At 35.6% G+C, this 12531-nt stretch overlaps 1 protein-coding gene across 1 annotated transcript in view; it reads left to right on the top strand.

Moving 5' to 3' along the window:
- FSD1L (fibronectin type III and SPRY domain containing 1 like) overlaps positions 1–12531 on the top strand; it is a 64269-nt gene that overhangs the window by 35923 nt on the left and 15815 nt on the right. Inside the window, exons 9-12 of the mRNA XM_019623685.1 lie at positions 3298–3427; positions 8426–8458; positions 11263–11363; positions 11826–12077. Of these exons, the coding sequence (XP_019479230.1) occupies positions 3298–3427; positions 8426–8458; positions 11263–11363; positions 11826–12077 (516 nt within the window). The remainder of the gene's footprint in view (positions 1–3297; positions 3428–8425; positions 8459–11262; positions 11364–11825; positions 12078–12531) is intronic.

Below are 12531 nucleotides of genomic sequence, written 5' to 3'. Positions count from 1 at the left end.
GAAACATTGCTGTGGTTTCTTGAGAGATTTTTACCATTTCAAAGTAGTCATATTTATAGGCAAATAATCCTTTACCTGAATTGTGTCAGGTAAAATTGCATTATTATTCTCCCTCAGGCATATCGTATTTTTTTATTTCTTTTATTCCTTCTTATTTACCCCTTATATTTAGTGACCAAACTTGGACTTAAATGTGGTAAATTGTACATTTCTATGCAAATTCAATAGAATCAGGAAAATGAATAGCTGGCTTACAGTTTCCTTGGAGCTGAGCTGGCTGCGCCTATTAGCAGTATCTGGATCTTACTAGTCAAATTCTTGATCTTAGGGCTTGTAGGGACAGACTAAATTGATTATAGTTTTATCAAGCATGTCTCACTGTGGGGTAACCAACCCTGCTGGGGTGGATAGACTGATACTCAACCCTGAGGCCCACTGAATTTCAGGGAGATCCAGAATAAATTTGTCTCTTAAATAGCTATGGGTTGCAGATTTTCTAAGGTTATACCATAGCACAGGAGTGGCTACTAATGAGAGCCAGCGCTCCAGTGGGAGTCCAGATTTTTTTTTTAATGACATCTTGAACAACTGTTTACTGACTTTTATTGGCTTGTTATAGCCCTTTTTGACCAACCAGTAGAAGTGTATGAACAAAAAACTGGAGGAAAAGGGAGAGAGATGTAGATTAAATAGCTCGAGGCCTACAAAAATTTCATATCCTGCTACTTACAGTACTTGGTGTGGAAAATAATGAACATTGTTAACTTCTGTCGATCCACTGTATGTAGCACTGTTCTGTGATTAGAACTGTCAGAAGTGATGTGTAATGTAAAGTTGTTATGATCAGAATTTTAGAAGTGTATAGAGAGTGCCAAAAATTACATATTTTAAGAAAGGAAAAAACTATTAAAATTGTAATACTCTATACCGATAACAAAAGATGAATTCAAGTCACGTTTGACTTCTGCAATTACAAGAGGTGCTCAAAGTGGTTTCCATCAGCGTCCAGATACTTTTGATTAGGCAAACTGCTTGAGGAATGATGACCAAAATGTCCACTTGTATACATTTTTTTGGCAGCCCCAGTATTATCTGTTACTTCCTTGTAAAGGTAAATGATATGATATTAATCACAATTTATTCTCTAGTCTCAAATAATAGTGGCTATGATAGAATTTTACAGTAACTAGAAAGCAGTCATCAATATAACCAGTTAAACCCTTGAAACATATCTGAACTCTGCAATTTTTGGTACTTTGTTTTCACGGACTTTTAAAGATATGGAAACTAATATCCAGCTGTATTACAGGACTTCTATAAGAGACAGGACTAACATTTGAAACCTTATTTTTGAGGCCAGTTTTGTTTTGTTTTGGTTTTGAACTATACGACATTATCCCTGTTACCTTTGCCTCTATGACTTAGTTGAGGTTCCATAAAGGGATAGCATCAAAAAAAAAGAGAGAGAGAGAGAGAGAGAGAGAGAGAGAGAGAGAGAGAGGAGAGAGAGGAGAGAGAGGAGAGAGAGGAGAGAGAGGAGAGAGAGGAGAGAGAGAGAGGATTATACCCCTGGGACTGAAACCCATGCCTCTCTGTTTGGGTGCTGTGGTATTTGATAAGTCTGGTCTCAAGTGGCTTGGGAGTGATACCTTTTCTTGCTACCATTACTCCACCCTTCTCTCCATCATAAGAAATACTAAAGAACAGCCTTAGGATTTTTTTCTTTCCTTTTAAAAAAAAATATATTTATTATTATTTTTAAAACAGCCTTAGGATTTTAACAAGTAACTGAGAATTGATGGCACCTTATGGTTTTATCCACTTTTTCTTTCTCTCAAAAATGAAGATGCCCTCACATGTATTGCCTAACAACTAATGTAGAGGTTAACCCTGCTTTCTTCAGGCAGTACAGTCTTGGTAGTGCAGGGTCTCAATTTTGCTTAATCCTAACTTTTTAGTAATCTTCCTATTAAGGAATTCTATTTCCATTTTCTCTGAAAAGCTGTATTATTTCTTTTTTCTGTAAGTTCATTGCTGTATACATGCAGATTTTGAAAGCTGTTAACTTACTTACATGGTATGCCATTTACTAGAAGTGGTTATGGTCAGTAAACTTGTATTTAGAATGTTGTGTAAATAAAGACAATGAACAATAGGTTCAATGCATAGTTGAAATTAAAGTGCTCTTTACAGAACAGTAGAGGATAAAAGGGCTCTTGATTCACTAGGTAAACATTGGGCTCTCTATATGAATCTTTAGTTGTTTGATGATGCATGCTTCATGGACACACTAAAGCCTTAGCTAAGGCAGGTAGTATCCTTAAGTGAAATGGGGCATTGGAAAGAAATAATTCCTTCCGTGAATAATTACCCAAAATTTGAACTTTTGGAGGGAAATATAACCAACAGAGGCAGATTAGTTGGTAACTATGTAGTAGGTGATACCTTGCTTAAGACAGAGATTCTAGGAATTGCATTTTAAAATAGGAGGAACTGTGCATTACTTAACTATGAAACAATAAATTTTAATGATTTACTCTCAATTTCTAAAGAGAGAAAGTAATACCTTGCTATACTGATTTCCAAAATTAAGTTCTGAGTATGTCTTATGAATACTACAGATGGTTCTGTACAATACCAAATAATTTGAAAAGCATAGTTTTATGTTATGTTTTTAAATTTTTCATTTAAGAAACCCCATCCCCCCACACACACACACACATACTCTTTGCCATGTAAATCATTTCTAGCTCTGTCAGCTATGTCAGTTCCCTTGTTTCTGCCAACATGGTCCGTTTCTCCATACTTGTCTGAATTTGAAACTACTGAGAGTTTAAATATGAAATTTTTGAGGATTAGAGCATCAGGGAAAATGTGGGTGTGCCAGGCTCTATAATTTTTTTACACCACATCACTTTCTCCTCATCCTTAATTCTACTAACTCTTCTTTCTATTTAGTCATAACAATCAGCTGGTAATCAACTGCTAATCCTAGTAACAGGAAATTGAGGTTATTGTGTACTGATGGAGATTGCAGCAGAAGTAGTAGCAGAAACACTCATGGCCATGCAAGTGTATTGTATTTGTGGAGTATAAGATAGAGAAGAATAATGGGAAATAAAGGAGGAATTAGTAAATTACGCCCTTTGGGGACTTTAAATGTTAGGATTAGGAATTTGAACTTTATTCTTTATATATAGTATTGAATAAACTGAGGAGGAAAATAATATGATAATTGTGCTTCAGAAAGTGGAAATATGCTACATTTTTTAAAAATTGAAATACTGTTTTGGATAGCACTTAACTTCAGTTTGGATAACTCATCATCCCATTTGAACTTGAGAGTTGAAGACACCTGTGTGGAATGGGACCCTACTGGAGGCAAAGGTCAAGAAAATAAAATTAAAGGAAAAGAGAACAAGGGCAGGTAAGCTAGTTCCTTAAATCTGTTATCTGGACAAATGCTTGTACACTGATTCTTATTTAACAATAACTTACAATGAAACTGTTATTCTGTATATCAATATGATTTGTGATATGTTGGAAACACCAAAGTGAAGACTATAATATTGTTTGCCAACACTTGAATTTCACTTTTTTTTTTTTTTTTTTAGCTGAGCCATCCTGCCACCTGTTGGCAGCTCAGTGGCAGCTCAGCTCGGGCTGGGACTCGAACCGCTGTTGCTCAGAGCTCNGAGGGCAGTGTCACTGGCCCTCATATGTGGGATCCAAACTGGGGCCCTCTGGCGTCCCAAGCCAGTTCTTAACCATCACGCCACTTGGCCGGCCCTATTATTATTAATATTATTATTTACTTTACCACAGACTTCTTCTATATTACGTATTTTGGGCTGTTTCTTTAAAATGGTCAATCAGGCACAAATATGGAACTTAAAGTTATTTTTTCCCCTAAGCCTTGGACATGCTTTTATAAAAGGGTAGATTTCATGTATAATTTGAGTTTATGTCAGGTAGATATGAAGTGAGTTTATTCATTGCTTTCTTATTCCAAGTAATGAAACTGTAGTTACATTTCTAAATGTCATAAGATGCTTTAGGAAATTCATTTTTAAACGAATTAAAATTGTTTTTTTCCTTCATTGAAGGCTTGCTTGTATTGACCAAGTAAATGTTAAATTTTTTCTGTACAAGATTAATTTTCTTTTTTAAAGTCAGGTTTATTGAGGTATGATTTACAGTAGTGTACAGTTCTGTGGTATTTGACAAGTGCGTACAGTTGTCTAACCACTGCCATAATCAAGACATAGGACATTTCCATCATCTCAGAAGATTCCTTCATGCCCCTTTGTAGTGGACATCTATCACACCCAGCCCTGGCAGTCACTAAGCAGTTTTTAGCTCCTATAGTTTTGCTTTTTCCAGAATAGCATAGAAACGGAATTGTATGGTATGTAGACTGTTGATTCTGCAGCCTAATACATTTGAAATTAATCTGTGTTGTGTTTGTCAGTAGTCCCATTTTTTTATTGCTTAGTAGTGTTCGTATATGTATATATCACACGTTATTCATCATTCACCCACTGAAGGACATTTGGAGAGTTCTTTCCAGTTTTTGGCAATTCTGAATAAATGCACTAGAAACATTTTCATATGGGCTTTTGTGTGAATATTTGTTTTCATTTCTTTTGGTTAAATATGTGAGGTTGCTAGATCCCATTGAAAGTGTATCTTTAACTTTATAAGAAGCTACCAAAATGTTTTCCAAAGTGGCTGTACCACTTTTGTATTCCTACAAGCAATATTTGAGCGTTTACCACATTCTTGCCATTATTTGATAATGCCACATATTTTTTTGTTTTTAAGCTATTTTAGTAGCTTTGTAATGGTATTTATTGTGGTTTTAATTTGCATTTTCCTAAGGACAAATGATGTTGAGCATCTTTTCATGTGCTTATTTGCCATTTGTAATTTAATTGAAGTATCTGTTAAAGTCTTTTCCTCATTTTTTAATTGGGTTACTTGTTTTCTTATTAGTTTTTAACATTTCTTCATGTATTGTGGATATGAGTCCTTTATCAGATAAATATTTCGCAAATACAGTATTTTGTCCCAGTCTGTGGTTTTTATCATTTTCTGAACATTTTGAAGAGAAGTTTTTCATTATGAAGTCCAGTTTATCAATTTTTTTTTCCTTTGATGGATCTTGCTTTGTCCAACTCAGGGTCCCAAAGATATTCTTTTTTTTTTTTTTTCTTGAAAGTTTTTATGGTTTTAGGTTTTACATTTAGGTCTATGATCCATTTAGAGGTAATTTTTTTGTATATGATAGTAACGGGTATTGTTTGAGATCTGTTTTTCTCTCATCTGTATGTCCAAGTGTTTTAGTACCATTTATTGATTTGCCCTTACACTGTTGTGCTGAATATTTTGAGTAAATATTTTTGTAAATTGCTTAAATAATTTCCAAAAAAAGTAATATCATAGTTTTAAAATTAGAGAGTTAATTTTGTATTATCAGAGTTATCATTACCAAACCTGCTAGTTTAAAAAAATCTAGAATGTTAAGTATATAGTTACAAATTTCACAAGTCAGTAGATTCTTTGGTACAATACTGTAGTTACTTAGTAAATCTTGAACACTTTAGGATATAGTTGAAGGTGGGAATACTTAATTTCTAGAATCTCTCTTGCCTTAAGCTTGTGTCTGTTACATACATGGAAGTTGATGGACAGTTTAAATGATCCATCTTTTCATATTTTCATTCTCTTGACTCTGTTCCAGATCAGTTCTTGTTCACCTTATTGGAGGATAGCTGTGCTCTGTTCACAAGCAAAACAATTTTATCTTTCATAAACTCATTCACATATGGTAATTAAAAAATATGGCAAAGGGCTGGCCGAGTGGCTCAGTTGGTTAAGAGCTCGCTCAAGAGTTTGAGCTCTGAGCAACAGCGGTTCGAGTCCAGCCCGAGCTGAGCAGCCGCTGAGNGCTCAGTTTGTTTTAGAATGAAGCTAGAACTGTCAGCTGTCAAATTATATAGCAATAATTAGATGCAAATGACTCTAGTATTTCCAAAAATGAACTAGTGCCATCTGTTGCAAACATGCGTCATGACTGTTCCAAAGACCCAGTAACAAAAAGACCCAGTTTGTAACAAAAAAATTAATGTCAAAATATGCACTTACTTACTAGTTTTATGCATGATTATATGTTAGACTTAAGTAGATGTTATAATATCTTGCATAATAAACCACACTTTTTTTCCTCTTCCTTTTAGGTCAACTTTCTTTCTATGATGCAAACTCAAAACAGTTGTTGTATTCCTTTAAGACAAAATTTACTCAGCCAGTATTACCTGGTTTCATGGTTAGTACCTAATTTATATTTTATTTGGTTTGGCAACTTTAAGGAGAATAACCTATGCTGTATGGGGAAACAGAATATCTTATTTTTTCTTCATACTCCTCTCCCTTCCATCAGTCCACCTCTCCCAAATCTGCAATTGTCTGTATATTTTTGGTGTATTTTATTGAAGTAAATAATAATACATAAAAGTACACACATTGTAAGCAAGCAGTTTGATGAATCTTCATGGGACTGCACTCGTTTTTGTAACCAGCATCTTCTAGATCAAGAAATAACATTACCAGAACCTCGTAAGCCCCCTTGTGCCCATTTCCAGCTGCTCCTGGCCCTCCCCCATAGTGGTTACTATCTTGAGTTTTAATGCCATAAGCTTATTTTGCCTTCCTAAATTTTGTATAAATGGAATCATACAGTATCTTTTTGGCTCAACATTATGAGATTTATCCATGTTGTTTTATGTGGTGGTAAATCACTCACTCATTCTCATATAGTTTCCCATTATATGAGTCTGTCATAATTTATCCATTCTAATTTAGTTGGTACTTGGGTGGCTTCCCTTGGGGAACATTTATAAATAGAACTGCTGTGAATATTCTTGTTCATGTCTTTTGGGGTGTGTGTGTGTGTGTGTGTGTGTGTGTGTGTGTGTGTGTGTGTATTTATTGGGTATATAACTAGAATTGGGGTTGCTAGATCACATGGTATGTGTGTAATCAACTGTAGTAGTTTTCCAGTTGTTGGTTATACTAATATACCACCAGCAGTGTATGCGAGTTTGAATTCCTCCACATTTTTATTACCACTTGCTATTGTGCTTTTTTATTTTAGTCCTGATAGTCTTATAGTTCTTTTTTATTTTTGCCCTTCTAGTCCTTAGATATATTACATTGTGGTTTTTATTTGCATTTCCTTGGTGATAGTGCTGTTCAACACCATTTTATATGTTTATTGGCTATTTGGGTATACTTGCTAATGAAATGGTGGTTAAAGTCTTTTGCTTGTATTCCTATTGGGTTTTCTTTCTATGTGTTATTGATTGATTGGAGTTCTTTATATAGTCTGAGTCCTTTGCCAGATATATGTATTGCAAATATCTTCTCCACTCTGGTTTTCCTTTCTTCTTTTATTGGTGACTTTTAACAAGCAAAAGTTGTTAATTTTAGTGGTGCTCAATTTATCAGTCTGTTCACTTATGGTTAACACTTTCTGGTTCTGCTTAAGACATCTTTTTGCACCCAAGCTCATGACAATATTCTCGTGGTCTCTTTGATCATCACTCCCAGTTTTCACTCCTTAACTATGAGGAGAGCCATACTCAAGGTATATGTGGGTTTAAAATACAGTACTTTTCAATCTCACAATTGATAATGATTATTTACTCTAGATACCCTAAAATCTTAAAATAAGTTTAAAACAATGCTAATAACCAAGACTCCTATTTTCCATTGAAAAGTAAAAGTGATTAGTGAATAAAGTTATTGTTCATAGAAAAATTCTTAGGGATATTGGGTTGTTATTATTATTAATATATATNTTAGCTGAGCCATCCTGCCACCTGTTGGCAGCTCAGTGGCAGCTCAGCTCGGGCTGGGACTCGAACCGCTGTTGCTCAGAGCTCACACTCTTGAGCCAGCTCTTAACCAACTGAGCCACTCGGCCGGCCCTAACACTTGAATTTGTCACTAATGTTTTTCATTTCTTTTTCTTAGTTTCTTTTCTAACCCTCTTCTTATATATTTTAAGTTCAGTATTCCATTTCTTTAAACTTATATCTACAGCAACTTGAACTGCTTAGAGAGAAGTTCCTAATATAGCTCCTGAATTTTAGATTTATAGATCACCTGTCTTACCTGAAGGTCTACCTGGAATGACAGCTTTGAGCATGTACAACCCCAGTGTCTTGCCCCTGATCAGCAGCTACCTTATGAACCAAAGAGTTAGGCTTGGGACCTTTAATTGTTGTTAGATTTATTTAGACAGTCACAAACTTTGGGGACCTCCTTTTTTAACAGCAAGCTTTTGGTCTAATTTTATTATAAGCGGTTAAATTTAAGTTATAAAGCAGCCTCTTAACAGATGCCTATTTTTATCTGACAGTGTCCATGTTACCTCACTGAAGAAACATACAAGGTGATGATCTGTGTCTGTCTAGCTCTAGGACTTAGTATATCTAGCTTGGCTGAATAATTTTAATATTTTTTTCTTTAACCAATCAGCAGAAGCCTTCATAAGCTCTAAAATATTGCTCTGTGTAGACTGTCTGTATTGGTAGCTTATGTTTTGAATTTACAGCATTATAGTGTGCTGCATAGTATTTGGATTAAATTGTATATGATAAAACAATAAGCTCTGCTTAAAGTCTTTCTTGAATTATTTTCCCTCATCTGACTTTTTTCTGCATTTACTTATAAATGGCATCTTTCTTGTTGTGCTATATTCAATATATCTAACAGTACAGCTTTGCTTTTATCTGTATTTGACATGAGGCAGGTTTGAGGTGTTCTTTATTTTATAATAATCATGAAGTTTGAAAGCATCAGAATAAAAAATGTCATTAGTGAAATTATTATGACAGTGCCAGAAAGATAATTTAATTCAAATGCACAAGTAATAATGTGCCAATTTGAAGATTCCACATATCTTTATCAGAAACCAGAATATTTCTCTTTTCTAAATTATCTCCCTCCTTTTTCTAGTTTATTTGCTCATTGGTGAAAGTGATTTTATAGTTAGTGTATTATAAAGTGTAAAATGCTGCTGGATTTAATAGAATGTATGAAGTTTCATTTGGTCAGTTGGAGATTTTTAAACTGCTTGTATTTAGCATATCTGATCATATTATTTCTTGCTCCCTTCTCTCCTTTTAAGGGTATTTTCTATGTTGGCTACTTTTGGACAATTATGTACATTTATTCTTCCCATAAATATTTGCTCACTGTAGGATGTCAGATGAATGTTGTGGGATATATAAAGATAAACACTGCCCCTGCCTTCAAGAAATTTGCCCTAACTTACATAGATGAGAGATACATATTTATATACAAATAACAATAACAAAAGGTAGAGATTATGTGTCAAGGTGAGTGTGAATTAAGGAGTTTAGAGGAAGAAGGAGGTCCTGAACTGCCAAGTGTTGAAGGGGTCAATTAGGACAATGAGCCAAGCTGAAAGGAACAAACCTTTATTCACTATGATAGTATAAGCCAGAGGCCACAAAGGAAAGGGTGCTGCCTCTCCCAGTGTTTCTCTTTTTCCAGCAGAATGAGGTGAGGGTCAGGTAAATCAGAGAATGCTGCAGATGACGGATATATTGACATATATATGCAAAAGGTCCTTCCTGTTTTACGGACCTGAGTCTTCATACTCCACCCTTCACCCTTGCCCCTTTATGGAGGTCTCCTCAGAGGCTGCTGAGAAGGGTCTCAGCTGAGGGCCCCCGGCCCATAAGGGGGCCTCTGAATAGAGGTGCCTGAGCTAGGAATGCAGATGTGCATATGAGAAGGGGCTAGGAGCAGGGATTGCAACTCCCTCCAGAAACCGGCTGTACACCAAGGCTGGTGTGGGGTGGCAGCCCCCTACCCCAGGCCTGCCAGTGAAACCTTTATAATTGCTTATGGCTGGTCCTGAAAGAGCATACATAGGATCCTGGCCTGGGAGTTGGACTCCTCGAAGAGTTATTTAGCTTGGCAGGATCTGGGAGGCCTTCATCAATGGGAGTAACAGAGGAAAGGCACTGAAGCAGATTGCCATTTAGCTGTACAGGGCTCTCTAGGGGTGAAAGGGCTAGAAAAGCAGGTTGGGACCAAATCAAGAAGAACCTGAAATGTCAAGCTGAGTCATTGTAGGCAGTAAGGAAGTACTTGAAAATTTTGAAGTAAGAGAATCAGAGTTAAGTTTACCTGATAACAGTGAACTAAATGCATTGGGTAGCAAAGAGATCATTTAGAAGCTGGTAAAGCAATCCAGAGGAGAGTTAACAAAAAGCCTTAATTCCGATAGTTAAGAGGCCAAGGTGTCATTAAAGAGGCGGGGAGAAGGGTATCATGTTTGGCATAAGACAATAATAGCTATTGTACTTCTTGCAAAAATGTACTTAGGGTCGGAAGTCTAGAATGCTGCAGTGGAAGAGTTCTCCTTATTTAGCTTTTCTCTGAAATTTAAACTGCCACCCTCAGTAGTTATGTCTGTTTTTCTTTTCTCTCCATGCTTTCCTTTTATTTCTTTACTACTGGTAAGTTATAAATTTTTTGTTCTATAAATGCAGTGATTCAGTATAATTGAAATATTAATTTTTAAACATCTTTAGGATTTAATTTATTTTGAGTTTTTGAGAGTTAGTGAAAGACCTAATACCATGTCATATAATTTCATCTAAGGGGAGGTTAGGTTGGATCTTGTCCATTTTAGTAAGAGAAATGCTTTGCAATACTTGATACTACCCTGTGCATGGATTTGGGAAATTGCTGTTTCTCTTTTTAAGAAGAAAAGATCCAGAACAGAAATCACCTACTGCTTACAAAAAACAGTTATTTAGTTTTTATAATAAGCCTATTTTTATTTTTGCCTTTGCTTCTATTTAAATTTAATTGCAAGAAGTGTAAGCTATAATCCACTATGTGTCTTGAGTTCTTTTTCTCTTTTGTATCTTGTCTCATTTTGGTGGTGGTGCTTATTTCAACTGTGTGTTCTTTGTATAAGCCTTGCTCAGTCTGCATGATATCAGTGTTTGCAACCTGCTTTGTGTTGATGACCTACTACGTTTGAGTGTTTATCATTGACAACTCTGTGTAATAATCAGATAAAAGTAAATGGTGCTATTTGTGCAACATAATTAGAAAACCTTTTCAGAGATTCCTTTCATGATTTTTAATTGTAGCTTATGAAACATTTACAACATAGAATGTTTGTTTTTCTTTTTGTTCCTGTTTATATAGAAGTGGTACACCATCCCCCAAACGGACATCTGTAGGTTCCAGGCCACCAGCAGTAAGAGGCAGCAGAGATCGTTTTACCGGGGAATCATACACAGTGCTGGGTAGGACAAAATGAGTAATTCTTCATTCTCTCATGTAAAGCCATCACAGTCACACTGGTGGACTTCCCACTCACTCAGAGCTGGCGTGGCTGTCTGTGTATTGAATGAATCTTTGTCGAAGTTTCTCCCTCTTGAAACCTAATTACTTTGGCAGGTTTTCAAATTGTCTTATTGGTATGTTTCAAACTCTACTTCATTTTACATACCATTCCACATGTATGTATAACTCTTGAGGGCATAGTTCTGAAGGAGGAAAAGTTCTGAAGTCTTTTATGTGCAGAAAAATTAGTAATAAATATGCAAGTTAAGTTATAGAAGATACTCAACAATTAGTGTCAATGTGTTAACATCCTAAATCAATTTTTGTGTGTGTGCCATTTTATGGGACAAGGGATAGGTAAAAATCTTTGTGACTCATAAGGAAGAGGTAAGAGTCAAATGTACTTTTCTGATCTTTTGTAGGAGACACTGCTATTGAAAGCGGACAGCATTATTGGGAGGTCAAAGCCCAGAAGGATTGTAAATCCTACAGTGTCGGAGTAGCATACAAGACTTTGGGGAAATTTGACCAATTAGGAAAGACAAATACTAGTTGGTGTATCCATGTCAACAACTGGCTACAAAACACATTTGCAGCAAAGCATAACAATAAAGTCAAAGCCTTGGATGTTACAGTTCCTGAGAGAATAGGTGTATTTTGTGATTTTGATGGGGGTAAGTGTGCTGATTTTCTCCTAAGTCATTTCATCATAGTTGCTTGTGTTTCAGTATTTTTCACTGGTAATCATCTGTACAGAATTTCCATTAGTATTGTGGTAAGGGTGTTTTGACCTCTTAGGATTTGATCTCAAACATAATTTCAGCTCCATAATTGACTGGAAGAGGGTGCAATGTCTGCTTGCAGCCCTACAAAAGCACTCATCTATAATGTACTAAATGAGTCTGAAACAAAGATTTTGCTAATTTTAACCTTAAGGCATTAAATTTCTTTTGTCCGTTTTCATTTCTTCTTACCTTGTTTTATTACCTGCAAGTGTGGTGGAGTCAAATTTTTCTAGTTGGAGTAGACCTTAGAAATACCCAGTGCATCCGCCATCATAATATAAAACCCTTTTTACATTATCTCTGCAGGTAGTTGCCACTCCTGTGCTTGAAGAACTTTTTTTTT

This window comes from Hipposideros armiger, unplaced genomic scaffold, assembly GCF_001890085.2.
Source record: "Hipposideros armiger isolate ML-2016 unplaced genomic scaffold, ASM189008v1 scaffold_558, whole genome shotgun sequence".
Taxonomy (NCBI): Eukaryota; Metazoa; Chordata; class Mammalia; order Chiroptera; family Hipposideridae; genus Hipposideros; species Hipposideros armiger.
This window is presented reverse-complemented; position numbering and strand designations above follow the sequence as displayed.